This window comes from Vipera berus (assembly GCF_964194415.1).
Source record: "Vipera berus genome assembly, chromosome: 5".
Classification (NCBI taxonomy): domain Eukaryota; kingdom Metazoa; phylum Chordata; class Lepidosauria; order Squamata; family Viperidae; genus Vipera; species Vipera berus.
In genome coordinates this window covers 26,704,086-26,725,538 of record NC_138207.1, presented here as the reverse complement: position 1 = coordinate 26,725,538, position 21,453 = coordinate 26,704,086, and the positions used below count along the sequence as shown (strand labels likewise).

The 21,453-nt window shown below is 36.1% G+C and overlaps 1 protein-coding gene across 1 annotated transcript; it reads right to left on the bottom strand.

The window, feature by feature from the left end:
- Nucleotides 1–2,912: 2,912 nt before the first annotated feature.
- CLRN1 (clarin 1) lies at nt 2,913–18,494 on the bottom strand (the record flags this gene model as incomplete). Its single annotated transcript, XM_081328817.1, has 3 exons — nt 2,913–3,178; nt 6,345–6,524; nt 18,242–18,494. The coding sequence occupies 3 exons, from the start codon at nt 18,492–18,494 to the stop codon at nt 2,913–2,915; spliced, it is 699 nt and encodes a 232-aa protein (XP_081184943.1).
- Nucleotides 18,495–21,453: the final 2,959 nt, after the last annotated feature.

Here is a 21,453-nt window from a genome sequence, read left to right as displayed (position 1 = left end):
TTATGGTTAACAGTGGTTTAATAAATAACCCAACTGCTGATATTGAACCATAAACCTGAATATATGGGTAGAGTTCACACATTATTTTATTATCTTTACAACAATTTTATTGAAGTTTACAAATACAAAGATAAAAGATTAATACAAACTAAGGAAAATATATAAAGAAAAGAAAAAGTTCAAAGTGATTGAAAAAAGAAAAGAAAAATAAAATATATAAAAGATGATTCCCCTCTCCCTCTAGACAAGTATAAACTTAACACCTTCTCTTGTACTTCAGTTAAAAACCCTTCTTGTTCCAATATCTTAGGCATTAAACGAATTATAAAAACTCATCATTCAGTTGTAATCAGCAAAAGTCTAATCAGCAAAAGAGACATCAGAAATATTAACATACCTATTTTAAGCTTAATAAAAAAATCCCTTTTCAAATCTAATATTGTTCTAAGAAACAAAGTGAAGAGTCTCACTTTGACCTCATCATTCAATCCTGGTCAAAAAGAAATCCCATTAATAACTACCAGAAACCACAACTTATATATTTTAATCCTGATCAAATCAATTCGCTTTGTAGATATTCTGTTTAATTTTAAAAAGTTTCATCCATATTCCCATTAAGTAATGTCCCACAGGTTGATTTCTTATTTTCTGTTTATCCCTTCTTAGAAACAGTTTCCTTTGTTTCATACATTCCTTTTAGAAATCTGAGATAAGAAGGCCTTCCACATTTCTCTTTATTATTTATTATTTGTAAGTATCTTTAATTATTAAGACATCAGCTGGGCTTATTTGTAAATCATTTTATCATCTTTTTCCATATCACTTACACTCTGGCATTTTGAAGTCCATTTTCACATCTACAGTATCTTTTTTCACATCATTTTTGTAATCCAGCACCTTGTTTGAATTCCAATTCTGTACTCCAATCTGTATCTCTATTTTATCCAATAAAATTTGTTGTTGTTGTTATATAGCCTTTTCTATAGAACTTCACCTACAAGCTAAACATCCTGAATTCACACCTGGCTAAATTGTTTCCCACAACAATAAGGCTTTCTGTGTTCAGACCAACAATACAAGTAAGTGATTTACTTAATCGTTTTTTGTTGTATTTAGGACTTATATTTGGTTGTTTTAACAATTATTATCTAGTCTTGTACTGCAATTCAATATTTATTTATTGGTTGTTTTTTAGTTTATAGTTTAGTGTGATGTGCAGCCTCTGACATTATGATTTAGTATGTTATAGGAACCAGACCACTTAATGAGAAGGAAGGACTCACTGGAGAAGAGCCTAATGCTGTGAAAGATTGAGGTTTAATAGAAGAATGGGACAACAGAGAATGAGGTGGCTGGATGGAGTCACTGAAGCTGTAGGCGTGAGCTTAAATGGACTCCAGAAGATGGTAGAGGACAGGAAGGCCTGGAGGAACGTTGTCCATGGGGTCGCGATGGGTTGGACATGACTTCGCAACTAACAACAACAACAAGGAACCAGACTATTGTTTTACTTGAGATACGCTTTATGACAACCTTTTCCAATAGGGTACTGTTCAGATGTGTTGTCTCTAATTCTTATTATACTACATAGTCCAGTTATCTTAGGATGGTGATTTTCTGATATAGGTATTGGAATATGCTGGGGGAAGAAATAAATTGATACACAAAAATATATGAAGATGTCCATGTCCATTTTGGAAATAGTACCAACTATTGGAACTAAAATCATAAACATGAGAATAAATGTGGAATAACAGAATAACAGAACAAAAGAAAAATAAGATAAAAATGACAGAGATATACTAACCAAAATTTCTTGTGACACATAATACTAACATATAAGATGAATTAGAATAAGTTCCAGCACAGATATTTTATTTTCTTCTGTTTTGAGCATTTTTTTATTGACAATTATTTGAAGCTATAGTATAGGGCATAACAGATAGTATTTATTTATGAAGCATAAAATTCCATATGAGAAAGATCAAATCTGAAATTAAAGGATAATAGTGAAAATTAAAAGAAATATTTTAATAAGGAAAGAAAAATATTACAACTTTACTGTATCCATAGTTTAGTACATATGGGCCCAGAGCTCCCAAATATGACATTAAACAGAAGGTACAAACATCTTTGGTAGTTCATAAAAAGTATTTCAGTTAAAAATTAATGATAGAACATTAATTTCTAACATAAATAGAATAGAAATAACACAGCATGGCACACAATAGATGTTGTCAATGAACACAAGCTGCTTGACAACTACAGAAGGGATCCATTTATGGTTAACTCTCTATTTGTGAAAATAAATTTCTTTGAGGTGAGTTGAAAATACTGGATGCCAATTATAATGCCTGATTTCAAACTGGCACTTTTCATTTTTATTGGAAATGTTGATTGATTCTTGATTTTGCACACAATTTTTCATCTCTAACATTTCAGCAGCTCAATTTCGAAACTCTGTGTGACTTGCTGCTGAAATAATGGTTTATGGCTAGATGTTTTCAATTTTAATTCTTGAGCCATTAGTTCTTTGAAATAAAAGCTGAGATGATTGCACATACTTCAAATATATTTCAAAGTATGTACAATACTTTGAAATATTGACGATACCTCTAAACAAACACTATTGAACATAATTTGCAAATAGGAAATAAGCAAGTTCTGTTATAGATTGCTGCATGTGTTCTGTTTTGCATTCTTTTTGTATTGCTGTGATGAAAAGTGATAATCTAATGAAAATAATATTACTGATTAAAGCCCTTAATACATTCTGTTTGCTGGTATCTTGTGTATGTTTTTGCCTCAAAATACGCTTGTAAAAACCAACCTTTTAAATATGTGTAAGCTTTGCATCTTTTGGGAAAAAAGCCAAGATGAATTATTTGCATAAATCAAGATTTAAGGTATGTTTAGTACATTAGATCCATCGCTCCATTTGGTGCCTCAGAATTTTTTGATTTTGAAAAAGGAAACTCAAATCCAGTCAGGCGTATAAGCAGAATATTTATAAAGTGTACTAATGAGCACACCAGGATGATCCAGAAGGATTTTGCAAACTTCTCACTGTGAGTTTTAAAAATAAAACTTCCTTCTTTATAATTAGCTATTTTCTCAGAGAGATGGTGGATTTTGACTTCTGAAGAAAACAGTATCAAAATAAGAAAGCCACAAGAAACTGAAAAAAAAAGAAATGCAAAATTAATATTTAGTCAATTTTTCAATCTAATTCTGCAACATTTGTTGTTATACTTCAACATTTAAACATTACCTCTCCAGCCTATTTTTTTCCTCTGAGACGTTGGGTCCCAGTTGAATCCAATAATTAATAAGAACAGATAATTATAACTTGCTTTTGTTCCATGTTTTCTCCACCTTTTCTCTAAATAAATCAGTTTAAAATCCACACTCAACTGAGTTTTACCTGGTCTGTGTAGCTTGCCAGCTTCATCTGACAGATCCCCTAACTTGCTTTATTTGGGACTTACTTGGATTAAAATGAGTGTTCTAATCCATGTATTAAAGGGTGAACATGCTAACTCTAGCTTTTTTCTCCTTTATAAATTAAATAAAGCTCCCCCAAATCTGTTTGTACATGAAAAATAAAACTTATTAATCTGCTTGAATGGTAATATTTGTTGAACTATTTCTTTCACACTGCTTATAAAGTGAGTGTGCTTGTTGAGCTAATTCTATTTCTTGTTGCTTGAGACAGACATAAATGGCTCTTTCTCCTAAGAGCATAAACTAGGGATATAATGTATTATATATGCACTAGATCTCTGTTCAAAGATTCTTCAGAAAGGTAATTAGGAAGTTTTGTGCCAATCTAGATGATGCTTCCAGCATCCCACAGTACAACGTGGTCCAAAATGTTGCATAGTCCTGTCCCTGTGTCTGGAAGCTGTAAGGGTCTGGATGGGTTGCAATGGGTTTCAATTCAATCCAAGCAAGAATGAGTGCTTTGGGTATTTGGTAAGGTTTTTCCACTGTTGGTCCTGGATGGGCTGGTCCACTCTGCCCTAGATGGACTGGGTGGCTTTTTCTGGAAGAGCAGGTAATAGATGCAGCCAGAAGGACTTTTGCACACCTTAAGGTTGTGTGCCAGTTGCATCCATTCCTGGATCAGGAAACTTTGCTCACGGTCACTCATTCCCTTGTAATCTCTCATCTGAATTACTGCAATGAGTTCTACATGGAGCTGCCCTTGAAGAGCATTATGAAGCTTCAACTGGTGCAGAATGCAGCTGAATGGAGAGTAAAGGATGTCATATATTTGACACATGTAACATCACTGCTTTGTGAGGTGCATTAACTGCTGGTGTGCTTCTGGGTGCAATTCAAGGAGCTGGTTATCACTTTTAAAGCTCTGTCTTCTCCTAGTTCAGGCATGTCAAACTGCCAGCCTGCGGGCCGGATGTATCATGCCAAAACCGTACCCACCCCAATGGGAAAAAGTTCCGATACGTCATGCAACATCATGTGATGTCGTGAGTTTGACATGCCTGTCCTAGTTGTTTCTACACATCCAATTTGGTCCAGCTTATGGGTTCCATCAGCCAAGGAATGTTGGCTGGCAGGGAGAAGGAAACATGCCTTCTCTGCTGTAGCCCCTGCCCTCTGGAACATTCTCCCCCCTCGGAGATTAGCATGACCTGATCCTGTTGACCCTTTGTAAGCTATGAAGACCTCATTCCCCCCCCCCCGCCAACACACACTCTGCTCTCCACCCCCATTCATCATTTTGGTTATATTGATGTATTCATTGTGTTTTTTTGTTATTGTTTATTTTATTGCTCTATTATTCTACTACTGTTCTGTTTCCTTTAATTTTTATTCCTTTTTGTCATTGTAAGCCACCTAGAGTAACCCTACTACAAGATAGGCAGCAAATAAAAGTTAACAAATGAATTGTATGCCTGGGTCTCCGGCCCTCAGTGTGGTAAGAGGTCCATTTCTTGGTTATATTAAAAATCATGGCAATGGTTTTACTCACTGACCATATGTATTAGTTTTGTATTGTTTTTAATTATTTTTATGATATACGTTGTCCAAAGTCATTTGTTCTGCATAGAACTCAAAGCTGTAGTAATCAAATAAATAAACAAATAGGCATTCTGTTTTAGCAATGTTTAGTTTTATAGTTTTATAACTTTAATACTGTTTTAACTTTACTTTACCTTATATAAATATTTTAAACAAATAAATAAATGAACTTACATTCCCAATACCTATTCTTGCCTTGAATTGTACCCAAGGATTTACATGCACATGGTAAGGTATAGTGTGCCTGATTGTGGAAAGCTTTCTAATTTCCATGTAGAATGTGCAAGAATCATTAATCAATATATGCCTCCTGAAGCAGGTGCTAGAAAGTTTAAATAATGAAAATGGTTTTATTTAGGGATACAGTTTTGAAGTTATATAATTCAGAGCTGTTTTAAACTATGGCTTATTTTAAATTGAAGTTGGATTTTGCTTGCTAGTTTATAGTTCTGTGTTTTGTCTAGTTTTTTTTTTACTTTGCCAATTTTATATAAGCCATTTTGTAAAATTGTTGGGTATAAAATTACATTTTAATTTCTAGCACATGTAACAGTGTACTGTTCTTTTTGTAGCTATTTTAAATGTTTATAGAATCTCAAACTCTCAACTTCCAGCAGTACTATGGTCTGTTCACTGTTCAGGACTAGTCATTCTTAGACTGTTACTGAAATCTCACAATCCAAGCATAGTTCTGTGTTGATGGTCTAATCATTAAGTGATCTCATTACACCTATGAGAATAGAATAGAGCTGGAAGGGACCTTGGAGGTCTTCTAGTCCAACCCCCTGTTCAAGCAGGAGAATCTATACCATCTCAGACAAGTGACTGTCCAGTCTCTTCTTAAAAACCTCCAGTGATGGAGCACCCACAATTTCTGAGGGCAAACTGTTCCAGTGGTTAATTGTCCTCACTGTCAGGAAGTTTCTCCTTAATTTCAGGTTGCTTCTGTCTTTGATCAGTTTCCAATCATTGTTTCTTGTCCTATGTTTCTTATCATATGTTTTATTAAAAAATATTAAAAAGAAGGGAAGGGAAGGATGACTGCTCACACTAGATGTAGATGTTGAGGTTGTAACACAAAACATGTCAAAATATCAAATTAGATTGCATGTGATGATGACAACATATTGAAAAGAAAGCATCAGTTTAAAAAGAAAAATTTTTTTTCATGTAAAAAAATGAATAAACAGAAAAAAATTATTTGGGAACATAATTTGATATCTACCTCATCTTACACGAGAATCTGGTAAATGCATTTACAGAGATATATCTACATGCCAAAGTATTACTGGACTTACCTGAAATGAAACTCCACAGGTAGAGTCCTAAAGGACCATGTAAAGTTTCATAAGGATTGCCAAATGCATTGTACATGAAGAAGCCGGTTGCAATCAGTGCAAAGACGAATAATGCCAAGCAAAAGAGGATGACACTTACGTGGATACTTGCAGGCATAATTTTGAATAAATCTGGAAAAACTAACAGAGTGGAAAAATATTTATAAAATCTGGAAAAATAACACAGAAAAGTATATATTCATTTATTTATCTCTGACATTGTGTATTGCCTCATCAATCATTGTGGCTGGAACAAGGAATTACTATCAACATGGAAGAAATCTCAATAAGCAAGGCAAGATGTTTTTGTAACTTATTTTTAATTGAGGATTGAAATTAAATAGAAGTATAGATGAAATAGACAACTATATGAAGATAGCAAAACTGATACTGGCATAGAGGACATGCTGACAATGTTTATGTTTTAATACATATCCATTTTCTGAGAAGGCTTTGCAAATTAAATGTAGTTTGGCATCATTTAGCTTCCTTTTGTTTCATTACTGGAGCAAAGCTCACATATTCAAACCTGACTGAGGCACATCAATCAGCCAATCAGCATTCACATGCATTTCATACATTTCCTAACATGGTGCCTTCCAGAAGGGCTAGACTTCAGTCCAAAAATTTCTACCAGCACAGCCATATATGGACAATGTTGTTTACTTTCTCCAGGCTACTCTCCATTATTTAATTTATAGGTACCCCTCAACTTACAACAGTTCATTTAGTGAACATCTGAAGTTACAACGACACTGAAAAAAAGTGATTCATGACCATTTTCCCACACTTATGACCGTTGCAGTATCCCCATGGTAACATGATCAAAATTCATGTTTGGCAACTGACTCATATTTATGAAGGTTACAGTGTCCCGGGGACATGTGATCACCTTTTGCAACCTTCTGACAAGCAAAATCAATGGGGGAGCCAAATTCATTTAACAACCTGGTTTATAACTTCACAACTGCAGTGATTTACTTAACAACTGTGGTAAGAAAGGTCGTAAAATGGGGCAAAACTCACTTAACAACAGTCTCTTTTTTTGACACAGTTGTTAAGTGAATCAATGTAGTTGTTAAGTTAGTAACATGGTTATTAAGTGAACCTGGCTTCTTCATTGATTTTGCTTATCAGAAGGTTGCAAAAGGTTTTTTACATGACCAGGAAACTGCAACTGTCATAAATACATGCCACTTGCCAAGCATCTGAATTTTGATCACATGACCACAGGGATGCTGCAACAGTTCTAAGTGCAAAAAAACACTTGTCACTTTTTACAACGTTGCCCTTATAACTTTGAATGGTTGCTCATTGAATGCTTGTAAGTCAAGGGCTACCCGTATGATTTAATACAGGATGGATTCCACAGATGGTGAGTTTTTGTTTGTGAATCATATACTAATTTGGCTCAGCCTTATAAAACATATTGTATATTAATATATAGTAAGCAAATGCACTATCTCTACATGGGGCTGCCCTTAAAGACCACCCGGAGGCTTCAGCTGGTGCAGAATGCGGCTGCACGGGTAGTGATGGGAGCACCCCGATACTCCCATATTACACCCCTCCTGCGTGAGCTGCATTGGTTACCGGTTGCCCTCCGGGTGAGATTTAAGGTACTGGTACTTACCTTTAAAGCCCTACATGGCTTAGGACCGGGATACTTGCAAAATCATCTGCTGCCAGGAACGAATTCCCATCGCCCAGTACGCTCACACAGAGAAGGCCTCCTCAGGGTACCGTCAGCTAAACAATGTCGGCTGGCAACCCCCAGGGGGAGGGCCTTCTCTGTGGGAGCGCCAGCCCTGTGGAACCAGCTCCCCCATGAGCTTCGGATGGCCCAAGATCTCCGGTCCTTTCGCCGCGGCCTCAAAACACTCCTTTTCCACCTGGCTGACCTGGACTGACAGGGATTTTAATTATGTTTTTAATTTTTAACTCTAACTTTTAATTTATTTTAATTTTAATTTTAATTTATTGTACAGAGGCCTTTAATTTTAATTTTTATCTTAACTTCTGTATTTATTATATGTTACTGTTGTTAGCCGCCCTGAGTCCTTCGGGAGATAGGGCGGCATATAAGTCCCAATAATAAATAAATAAATAAATAAATATTTATCTAAAATATATATAGTCACATAATGGCTCTACAGGCATTGTACAAATAGATAACTACTTAGGCAGAATAGTTTGTGGGTTAATCTTTCTACTGATTTTTAAATACCTCTGCTGAGTTAGCCACAACAGATATTTTAGAATGATTTGTAGAATACAAGATAACTGCTCCTAGTCCCCAGGGGTATGATTAAACTGATGCTAATAACTCCTTAGAATTGCTTGGCTGTGGTTAAAACATGCTGAGAAAAAGCAATGTAGGTACTGCAAATAAATTTATATAACATGTATAATATAAATTATCTGCAACTCTTTAATTCAGTCAACTGGGTCAAGATTCATGTACTTCATCTTAATATTATAATTTGCTGGTGGAGTAATGGTGCTATTGGGTTTAAAATGCAGATTTCTACAGCATTCCATTTCTTAGAAATGAAGCTCTAATCTTCAATATTGCAAATTAGATCATTGGCCAGGAGTGGGAGGCTTGGATGTACTGGTGTAAAAACATTAATTACTTTTTCATTTACAAGCCTTATTCAATGGTGTGTCCTGATCTTAATCTCTAAAATCTGTGTAAGTTTGGATCCAGACAATGCCTTCTCTGACAAGCCTGCCTGAACATGTCAGATCATTATCGAAGCTTTGTCTCCAAGCTTTTGCTCTTCAAAAGGCAAGACACGTGCTAAGTGAAGAAATAGTTCTTTCAGATATGCTCTCCCAAAAGATTTGTGTGACGCCATTTTGTTCCATTTTCACACATTTCCTTGTTTTGAATCTCTTCTGAGAATTGTTTCTGTTGCTGTTTTTCCCCCCTATTTGATTTATAAGTTTCTGGGAGATTTAGTTTAACCTGAAGAGCAGCATCTTCTTTAAACATTTCTCTCTTTGTACAACATTTAAAAAATGCTAAGAGAATTAAGAATTACTTTAACTTCCATAGTAGTAATAAAGTGCAAAATGGGTAAGATCAGTGCTACCCTATCACTTCTGCATTCAACAGCTAATCAAGATGTAGAATATAACAATAAATCAGTGGAATGTCTTGCCTTCAAAAGTTCTGGGTGCTCCATCACTGGAGACTTTTAAAAAGAGACTGGACACCTATTTGTCTGAAATGGTAGAGGGTCTCCTGCTTGAGCAGGGGGTTGAACTAGAAGACCCCCAAGGTCCCTTCCAACTCTGTTATTCTGTTCTGTACTAGCAGAAATAAATAAAATAAATAAAGTCACAAATTGTTCTGTACCAGCCTGCTACCGGCCCTGCAGAAAAGGCAGGGACAACCCCTTTTACAAGTAGGCAAGAGGCTGGAATTACGCCTGCCAAATTTATTACCACAAAAACAAATGGAACAAGACAAACCAAGAAACAGGAGCTTTAAGAAACATGAACTATCCAAGCGGTTGCCTTCAGCAAACCAGCCCTCCCACACATTCCCCTTATATAGAGTTCAGGGCATGGCTTCTCTGTGCCTCCTTCCGAGGAGCCCCATTGCCTTCCTCTGTTTACTCCTAATTGACTGCCTCCTGCGTTGGGCGTCCTTGAACAGGGCCAGCTGTGGGTCATCTTCATCCACACTGTCAGGCTCACACAGCTGGGTCTCTGTGGTGACCAAGTGGGAGGGGCCTGGCTGAGGGCTCTCATCAGCAAGATCTTCAACCCCCTCAGCAAGGTCTTCAACACCCCCCTCCTCTTCTGAGTCATCTGACCCAACTGCCGAACCCACAGGCTGACCCTGAATCACAACACAAATGTATCAGTTGTGGGTAAGGATAAACAGAGTCTTTTGTTGACTTAATAAAAAGCTGGTGAAGTTTTATTTAAATAAAAGATTTTAGAATCGTAATCATGCATTTGCACACTTCTCTGGAAATAAGGCAACTGGGTAAAGAGACTATTGCTGATGGAGAGATTAAAAAGTTGGAGACCGTGATATCTATTTCAACTGGTCTTTCCTGGTTTAAGCAATTGTACTCTTTTCAAGGGTACTTAGGGTTTCCTCTTATAGAGGATAATTGTTCAAACCTTAAGTTAATCAAATGTCTAAGGCATCTAGTTTTGCAGCATATTCCTATGAAAATATCCTACTTTAGAGGCATATCTAAAGATTTACAATATGATGATGTTGGGAATTTCAGTGGTTTGTCATATTCTAATTCATTTTGAAATACATAATGAGCTTGAGGTAGCAGAATGCAGAAAACAGCACAGCTTAACTAAAAACTTCAAGCTAAGCATTCAATAACTGACTTCGAGAATTTGGCCTTCTAAATGTATCTGGACCTTCTCCCACCATACCAAGCTAGAATTTAGGTCGCCACACATTGTGGTATCTTTAGTCTTATCACACAAATAAAGCAAGATATAAACTTAGTTTATGAAGAGTTCCAGATTATGGAAGGCTATGCTTGTGAGTAAACATAGTGGTAATCATGAACAAACCTGTTTTGAGCTGCAATGCATATTGTGCAAAAATGTGCATAATATACATGTAAATCACAAAATGTCAATTTTTTTTATTAAAGAGTTTTACAAAATTTTACAATATATCCCCAAATCCCTCCCACCCCAAACCCCCCACTTCCCCCCCCACTTCCCAGAGCTAAATACAGGATTATAGTTACAACAATCATATTCTAAATAAAAATTTACACAATATACAATCAACCAAATTCGTACTGCGCTTTAACTCTCTCTTAGCATAACTACTAACAATAACAATATCCCACTAAATTCTACTCATAAGCTAAATGGAACTTTTTGGTCCCATATTTGTTTTCAATATAATTTATCCATCTCCTCCAAACTGAAATATATCTCTCCTGTGAGTGATCCTTTAAATAAGCAGAAATCTTGGACATTTCTGCAAGATTAGAAACTTTAAACACCCATTCTTCTACCGTGGGCAGATTGTCCTTCTTCCAATATTGTCCCACCAGTAACCGTGCTGCCGTTATCATATTCAACATCAGATTAGTCTCTTTGACATCACAATTTACAACAATACCCAGTAAGAACAATTGCGGGGAAAACTTTATCTTCCTCTTAAAAATCTTTTGAATGTTCCACCAAATTTTAATCCAGAAGGCTTTTATGTTTCTACAAGTCCACCACATGTGGAAATAGGTGGCTTCTAAGCTACCACACCTCCAACACTTAGACTGCAAATGTCAATTTTTTTGATAGCCAGTGTGAATTTTTTAGCAATTGCAATACTTACACTTGATGTCATACCACACTAGGCACCTATTTCTCTCCACAGCTACATTTAATTTTTTTTACATATCATTTAAATTTATAGCTGACCATGTAATAAAATTTAATCCTGCAACAATGTTGCCTTAGGAGCAAAACCACTTTTAACAGTGAGGAATAAATCTGAATGCTGATGGCCTTTTAGAAAATGAACTGCTGACCCAGAAACTGACAAAAGTCAGAGGAAACGAAGCAGAAGGCTCTCTTTGAGCCTGCATGGATTTTATAGGCAGAGCAAATTCATTTTACGATTATATATAACATTTATATATAACATACAATTATATATAACATATAATGCTATATATAACATTATATATAACATTTAACTGGAGAAGAAATAGGTCTAAAACAAGGCAAGATGATTTAATTTTTCTTTTCAAGCATGATGTCAAGCAAGAACATCCAATGTTAGCACATGACATATAGGAACTCACTGCACTGAAATGTAAACACAGCTAGCGTAAGTAAATGGTACCATCACTAGGGACATTTTTTGTGACTTAAATAGAGTTTGCATGAGTGGCGCTGCAAGTGATGTTAAAAAGAATGTTAAACCTTTGATAGGAATTAGCTGCCTTAAAGCTACAGTGCAAAAAAATTAAATCCATAAAAAGGGCATGAAAACCCCCCACTACCACTATTTTATACCATCATTGCTTTCTGCTGTCCTAGATTAGTCACACTTTTCTGCTGTGCACTATAGACACATTTTTCCATGTATTGGCAAAACCATATATGCCCTGCCTTGTACACATTACACACATATATAATCTGTATGCTTTACCCAGTTTCCTGTAAAAGAGCCAATAAAAATTTCAAGGTTAGAAGGGAATATCCCTCTAGTCTATCCTTTGATCATATTGCCCAAACATACCTCCAACATATGAAGGCTGGATTGGATCCTAGAATCCTGGGTTGCTTAACAGTTTCAGTGGATGTAGATAAGACTGCATGAAAAATTTGCTGCTGTCCCCAAAATATGAAACAGCAATTTTTTGAAAAGTAGTTGTAGACCAAATAGCATAAACCTAATAATAATAATAATAATAATAATAATAATAATAATAATAATAATAATAATAATAATAATAATAATAATAATAAGTAAGTTGGAAGGGACCTTGGAGGTCATCTAGTCCAACCCCCTGCTCAGGCAGGAAACTCTATACCATTCAGGCAAACGGCTGTCCAGTCTCCTCTTAAAAACTTCCAGTGTTGGAGCATTCACCACTTCTGGAGGCAGGTTGTTCTACTGGTTAATTGTTCTAACTGTCAGGAAGTTTCTCCTTAGTTCTAGGTTGCTTCTCTCCTTGACTAGTTTCCATCCGTTGCTTCTTGTCCTGCTTTCAGGTGCTTTGGAGAATAGCTTGACTCCCTCTTCTTTGTGGCAGCCACTGAGATATTGGAACACTGCTATCATGTCACCCCTCACCCTTCTCTTTGTTAAACTACACATACCCAATTCCAGCAACTGTTCCCTATATGTTTTAGCCTCCAGTCCCCCAATCATCTTTGTTGCCCTTCTCTGTACCCTTTCTAGAGTCTTTTTTACATAGTGGTGACCAAAACTGGATGCAGTATTCCAGGTGTGGCCTTACCAAGGCATTGTAAAGTGGTATTAGTACTTCACGTGATCTTGATTCTATCCCTCTGTTAATGCAGTCTAGCACTGTGTTGGCTTTTTTGGCAGCTGCAGCACACTGCTGGCTCATATTGAAGTGATTGTCTACTAGGACTCCAAGATCCCTCTCACAGTTACTACTATTGAGCAAGGTACCACCTATACTATACCTGTGCATTTGATTTTTCCTGCCTAAATGTAGAACCTTACTTTTTTCACCATTGAATTTCATTTTGTTAGATAGCGCCCAGTGTTCGAGTCTGTCCAGATCCTCCTGTATTTTAAGCCTATCTTGGCTATTCCTGCCAGCTTGGTGTCGTCTGCAAATTTGATGAGTTCCCCATCTATCCCCTCATCCAAATCATTGATGAAGATGTTGAAGAGCACTGGGCCCAGGACAGAGCCCTGGGGCACCCCACTACACACTTCCTTCCATGTAGATGCAGTTCCATTGAGGACCACACGCTGAGTACGGCCTGTCAGCCAGCTACGAAGCCATCTGCTGGTGATGCTATCTAACCCACATTTTTCTATCTTATCAAGTAGTAGGTTGTGATCTACTTTATCAAATGCCTTACTGAAGTCCAAGTAAATTATATCTACAGCATTCCTCTGGTCCACTAATTTTGTCACTTGGTCAAAGAATGCAATAAGATTTGTCTGGCATGATCTGTTTTTGACAAACCCATGTAGACTTTTAGTGATGACTTTGCATCAAGGTGTTCGCTGATTTGTTGTTTAATTATCTTTTCCAGAATCTTCCCAGGTATTGTTGTCAGACTGATAGGTCTGTAGTTTCCTGGATCTATTTTTTTCTTTTTTTTGAAGATGGGAACTATATCAGCTCTCTTCCAGTCCTCTGGTAGTTTCCCAGTGCTCCAGGATCTTTGAAAAAATAGGAATGTTATTGTATCCTTGGTGGGTTTTTTTTAATTGCACTGTGGCTGTTGTTTTGTTTTACTGTTTGTTTTACTTTTTGCCACTCAGAGTTTATTAGGAACAGTGTTGCTTAGAAATGTGGTCAAATAAATATAAGGCACATTTTTTAGACATTCATTCATCTGTTGTTATTAGTCCATTTGCCTATTTAGAACTTGATTTTATTCCCAACATGTATGTCTAGTTGCAATACGGAACACCTTTGTGTTTTGAGAAGTTTACTGACATACAAGTAGTCCTTGACTTGCAACTATTCATTTAGTGACTGTTAAAATGGCAGTGAAGAAAGTGACTTATGCCGGGTCCTTCCCCTTATGACCAGTGCAGCATCCCCCCAGTCTTGTGATCAAACTTTGGGTGCTTGGCAACTGTACTTATGAGAGTTTTAACCACATTAAACAATTATGACAAGCAAAATCAATGGGAGAACGTGGTTTAATGATCACATGGTTCACCTAACAACCACAGTGATTTGCTTAACAACAATGACAACAAAGGTTGTAAAACTGGGCATGATTCACTTAATAACTACCTTGCTTAGCAACGAAAATTTTGATCATAAGTTGAGGACTATCTGTATTTTGATTTCTCCTTTATATTAAGGAAATTCTAGAGTTTTTAGAGTTCATTCTGAGCTATGTTTAATCTACCTGTTTTCACTCTTGCTTGATAAATAAAGGGGGGAGAATTTTCAAACAGCTGCAGATTGTTTAGGCAGGCACTGGCTTATCAGAATGATCGTTCCCATTCCAGAGTTATACACAATCTGGTCAAGAACAAGCCTTGCAGTCTGGTGACCATGGAAGCAGGGCCAGGAAGTCTTGGTGCCAGGATTTAATAACCCTGAATATCTATTAAGCTTTGCACCTCTGCACAGGCTTGTAAACTCAGTGCTCTGCACCCCTGGCCTTGGAATATCTCTGCTGTTTGAAATGGATTCCCTGCAGCTGAAGGGAAACCATCTTCCTTGGAATGTTATGCTTTTTTTGTGTTTCTGTTTAGTTTTCCTGTTATGGTTAAATGATTAAGTTTGAAATCTTCCTATCCACTGATACATTTATTGCCTCTAGATCCAAAAGAACCAAGAGAAGAGAGCCTAGGCATCTGATCAGTTGGCAATACAATGCCTAAATTCTATTAAAATAATTTAAAATTTAAAAAAAATATTAAAATAATTTTCTGCTTGTTTATAATGACAGGAGTATGTCCAGTGTTCAACATGTTCCTTCAGAGGTTTGTGCCTCTTTCCAACACATATGCCTCTTCAATAGGAATTTTGTTCTGTAGCATCTCCAATCAAAGGATGTAACTAAATAAAGGAACTTCTGCTTTGCAGTCAGAAAACACCAAATTTAATTTTTAATATCTCTGGGTGGGTATAGAAAACGTGCAGTGAAATTTGGGCAACTACTGCCAGCCAGCAGTGGCAGTATTTGGCTAGTTGGACGGTTGCAGTGTCGTGGGGCCAGGTGATCACCTTTTGTGATGTTCTTACAAGCAAAGTGAATGGGGAAGCCAGATTTGCTTAATAATCATGTTACTAACATAACAATTGCTGTGATTCATTTAATAACTGTGGCAAAAAAGGTCATAAAACTGAGGAAAAAATCACGTAACAAATGTTTCTCTTAACAACAGAATTTTTGAGCTCAATAGTCATAGGTCAAGGACTACCTATAATCTAGACTCTGTAAATTGCTACTCTTATTGAAGCATACTTTGAATTAGTGTACATTTTGGAAATGATTTGCACTTTGTGTGAATACAAGTTTTCTATTAAAGGAGTGTTTCTCAAACTTTTAAGATGGGTAGACTTCAACTCCCCCAGCCAAGCTTGGGGAATTCTGGGAGTTGAAGTCCACCCATCTTAAAGTTACCAAGTTTGAGAAATACTTCTTTAAAGTGTCCATGTGAGGGTGAAAAGAATTGCTGCTGTAGCTACTGCTTTAAGGAATCCACTTATCGGAGTGCATGTGATGCTTAAAATGACTCTGTTGCCAGCCTTGAACAGAAAACTGCAAGCAGCTGTTGAGTGAATATCAGTGCAAGATTGGATTTCTTAATCATTTCTGAAGCATGTATACCCCACTGCATATGAAGAATATTTCTCTTCTGCCCCATTTAGCAAATTCTCATTTGACTAGCGTAGCAATGTAACAGCCAGGCTGTTTCCCCCCCCCCCCACATCCTAATAAAGCAATACTATCCCCCTTGGCTTATGCTGGGTGAAAAAAAGAGGCTTTATTTGCACTGCAGATGAAGCATCTGTTTAAGAGGCATGTTCAAGTTACAATTGTCATCATGGCTCTTTTAACAAAAACATGAAACTTGCCTTGTTGCCTGAATTCAGATTGGTCACCATTTTGCATATAACAAATTAGTAACCAAGCTCTCATATTATGAGAAATGAACACTGTCAATTCTTGGGCTTTTTACTTGTCATAGCTGAAAACTAAATACTTAATCTTATGAATTCCAGGCATATTGTAAGAGCAAACTTAGTTTGCCTCATTTTAACCTATGTCTGAATTCTGGCATAACAGTGAAAAGATTAGAAGATTATGTTTCTGTTGTATATAAACCAAAGTCTGTATTACACAAACACAGCAAACCATAGTTAAATTTAACTGGATTATTGACATTTTCAAAATGTGACTAGGGATCTGTGTTTTTCTCACTAATCCAATTAATCTCCTTTCACACAATTGTATCAGAAGAGTAAGGCTCAATAAAATACACTGTGTCCAAATGATCTCATGCACCCTTAGTATAGCAGTTCATGCTTCATGGGGATTAGTTAAGCAATATGATGTTAGTAAAAACAACATCCAGCTCCCGTTTCATTCTTTACAGCAGCATTCATATTTGTAGTATGCTGCAATTTGAAAAGTAGACCATCAAATTGCCGAGGAAAGGAATAAAGAGAACTTTTTGGAAAATAGTTTGTAAGCTGCTTGCTGTAGAATTTAATTAACAAGGCTATGCTTGTCAATAACTTAAATGAATATGGTTGTCATCACGGCCAAGATTTTAGACCATCACAAATTATTTGCATCAGCCAGAACTGGTTCTCTGCAGATTGCCTGCCAATTCTTTCTGATAACATGTCACCTAATGTTTATTTTTTTGATCAAGTGTTGTGTACATAACCATGATTTGCGTGATGCTCAAAGTTAACTCTGTGACTGGCAGCCTTAATAATATTTTGGTGTGGAAGACAAACTGATGCATCCAAAAGTATAATTCTTTTTAGGCCAATCAGGGAGAGTAGTGGTTAGCAGCACAATCAACATTTTATTTCTCCACTTAAAGTAATGTTGCAGTTTACAAATAAATCTATTGGAACTGAGTCCAACTTTCTTTTTAAAATACTAAGCTGTATTAGCTTTGTGAAGGCTCACCATATATTTACACATCTATGGGTCTAAGGCAAGTAGGCATCTTTCTGTAGAAATGGAATTGTCCACTGGCAGGATTGCACTATTTAGTTCTCATTTTCTGCATCTATTGAAACTAAAGAAAGATTCATTCCAATTCTCCTTGTCCTTCTTCCCCCTCATTTTAAACAGATTAAAACAGAAGACAAAGTTCTACCTTGGGGGGTGGGGGGAAGCAGCTGAGAAGTTAATATTGCAATTTTCTGCAAATGTACTTAGAAAAAAAAGCCCTATAGAACAAAGTTGATGTTACTTCCATGCAAATCTCTGTAGTTTGAGTCTGCCTTATCCTTATATAATATAGTATAAGAACATCAAACAGAAATCAATTTTAAAAAATGATAGATTATCATATACATCTTACAGCAATATAATTTTGTATTTCCCATTTCAGAAGAAATAGGAGAAAGCTCGTTTACTTTGTCTGTCAGACCATGATAGCATGCACAAAGTATTAAATAATTCAGATTGTCATTGTTACTTACATGAAAACTGAAAAGGTCTCCCTCCAAGGCCACATTGTCTAACCCTCTCCCCATAGAATAGTCCATACTGAATTTCACCAATAAACTTATCTAATTCCTGGCCAGTAGCATTAACAAGCAATGCCCCAGTTTTGCAAAGAATTTTTCCTTGGATCCATAGCTGAGTTCCTATTGCGGCTGCAATGGCCAGAGCACAAGCAAAACTGAACACACCAGCTATGCAGAAAACAACTTTCTTCTGTTGGGCTGGCATATATAATCCTAGATGAGGCATGTAGAAATGTGAAAATACAATTTCAAAGGAAACCTTTAGTAAGGTGGGTTTTGCAGCATCCCTTCTCAATGTTACTTGAGAACAAAGGTTAACATAACAGATGGAAACCTCAGTGTAATTTGATGAGTGCCCTCTTTGGGTTTGTTTTTTTAAAAATAGCCTTTGTCTGATTGGGTGAACTGAAAATTCCAGAATGAGACCTGGCTCTTGGATTAAGTTAGCAACTGTGTGCAGAGAAAAAAAAATATAATTCTTACATTTAAATCAGGAAGAACACAACTGAAAAATATTCAGATTTTAACATTTTATCTTTGCATAACACTAAAATGTTATTCAGGCAGATGATGCAAGGTCTATTATGTACACTTAATATTATTATTAAAATAAGGCTGACATTGATCTATTTTATTCTCAGATTGGGCATATGAATGAATGGACAATTGGCAATGACTATTTTACTACTTGTCACAAAGCTATTCAGCTGGATGAGTGCTTTCTTTCAAACAAGGGTTATCTGCAAAATTCCAGATGACCTCTAGGTGCCAGAAAAGAGATGTAAAACACTCTCTTTCTAACCATCTACCCAAATTCAAACAACTTTTCTAGATAAGCAATTTCATAGTTAAAACGGTGTACATCTAAATATTCAGTTCAGCTGATTTGTAAATGGAATTGTTTATTATCCCACGGCGATGATTTAGCTATTTTCAATTGTGCAGTTGAATTAAGTAATTGAACTCAAAGCTTGTAGCTTTTAGATACACGTCTTACTTATTCATTTTAAATCTCTCACTGGAAATGCAGCAGAGTAGAATAGTAGGTAGTAGGTAGAACATTGTATATAGCACATACCTGTTCTTTAATGATGTTTTGAAATGGATTTATGTAAAACCTGGCATTTGTAGAACAGTTTTCTGCATTCCGAGCAGGGCAAATCATCTCTAACGTTTAAGCATGTTACTATGCATGCAACATATTACTATGGGTTCTTTCTTTCATTCTCTCTTTCTTGAATAATTCAACCATGGCACTCTTAATTAATTTATGCACATGTAATTATCCTTCCATGTGTAATTTGCTGCCTTGTTCCTTCCTCATACATATTGTAAGAAGTGGGTAGTGGGAAGAGGACTTGCACCAATTCTACGTATACACAGTCTTGACCTCTAAGCAGGTTATTCATACCAACAATTATGTTTTATATGTTCAGAGTTGCTAAGAATAATAGGCCGATTCTAGATGTTTTCTTCTTTTTTCCCAAATAACTGACTAATGTCTTGAATGCTGTAATGTACATGTAAACTTTTGCCCCTTAGTGGTGACAGGTATAGAGGAAATTTCTATGAAGAAATTCTATCACATTTGGAGCTATAAAGCTTACAATACATAGTAGAGAAATTAGGCTGAATACAGTGACTGTCCATCCTATGGCTGAGACCAGTTTGTTCCAGCAAAGGATTTATTTCTCTAAATTTTCTTTTTAAAATGCTGATGGTGTCTAGTGCATGTTAACATGTTAATTCATTCCCAAGACCTAATTTCACATCAACCTTTTCAATTAATAGAATAGAAAGCATAAATTTATTTTTAATTTCCAGGCTAGCATTTCAAAAGCACCAAAAAGAGAAGATGCAGCCTTTCATAACTTGAATCTAAATCTGGCCTATTCACATGTCTCAGTAATGATTGTTTTCTGTTATTTCCTCATAATGTTATCTTCATGTGATTTCCTATCCTTCACCAGAATTCTTATTTCAATGTAGTGATATTATAGTAGTGTTTTTCCTCTTTTGTATACCACCCTATGTCCTTCAGCAATGATTCCGTTGGTAGGGTAGTCAAGTGATCCCTCAAGAATGGGATTAATCGATTGGCCACTTTATACTAATAAGGACATCCCCTTCTTCTGTCTCTGAGCACCAGGGGCATTTAGATTTAAAAGTAGGAGAGTTCTTCAGGTATAAGCATCAGGCATCTGAGTTGACCTCTTGTTTGAAACCAGGATCACCCTAAATAGCAGCTGACAAGCAATGGTGGTGAGGAGGGGATGCACAATGAAGTGAGAGAATGGGAGTGTTGGTCAGAGCTGTAGGTGAGACTGGGAACTTGAAAAGGCCACCTTATTTGATCTTGTAACTAAATTTGGTTCTTTAATTAAGAAAACAACATGAAAGTATGCATGAAGTCACTAGGAATGAAGCATAATTTGTTTCCTCAATACAAGAAGCAAGTGTCATAATCTGCTTCCTTAATTTTGACATTTCCATGAAGTAAGAAACATTGTTTCTTTCACATGAAATGGACTGACCATTTCCCAATTTAACCAAACATTTAACCAGCATGCTTAGTTGATTTCACAATATAAAATGGCACTTACTGTCATGAGAAATTCCACATAAAGCTTATGACACATGTAATTCTGTGTATGTGTGGGAAAAAAATAAATACAGTCCTATAATGGTATTTTGTTAGTTTTGAAGCCCAGATTTAGTAATAAAAATTGGCTGTGGAGAATGAAGTCTTTGTGTTAAAACCTTAAAATTGTTTGGACTAAGAAAATTGACTACCCGCATGCACACAATAAAATATAAAGTGATGATAATGGGATTTTTTAATTGCCCTAAAATAGAGATGTTCTATTGAAATATAAAATGCTGTAATCCCCACTGGAGAATTAGACAACCCAGCATTCAAGTGACTGAAACTCTGTACAGGCACAGTAGGCAACCCATTCAGAGATTGAATGTACTAATTAAAAAGCTAAATGAATATTTATGTAATCTGTCAGGTGAGAAGATTTCATAGAGCTCTAAATTCAAAAGCTATATTTCATGAACAGTAATTGCTTTCCTAAATCAAGTTTTTGCATATAGCTGTATTGCAACATGATCTTATAATATATTTTATGTATTGTTCCAAATTAAGCTCCATCATCAAG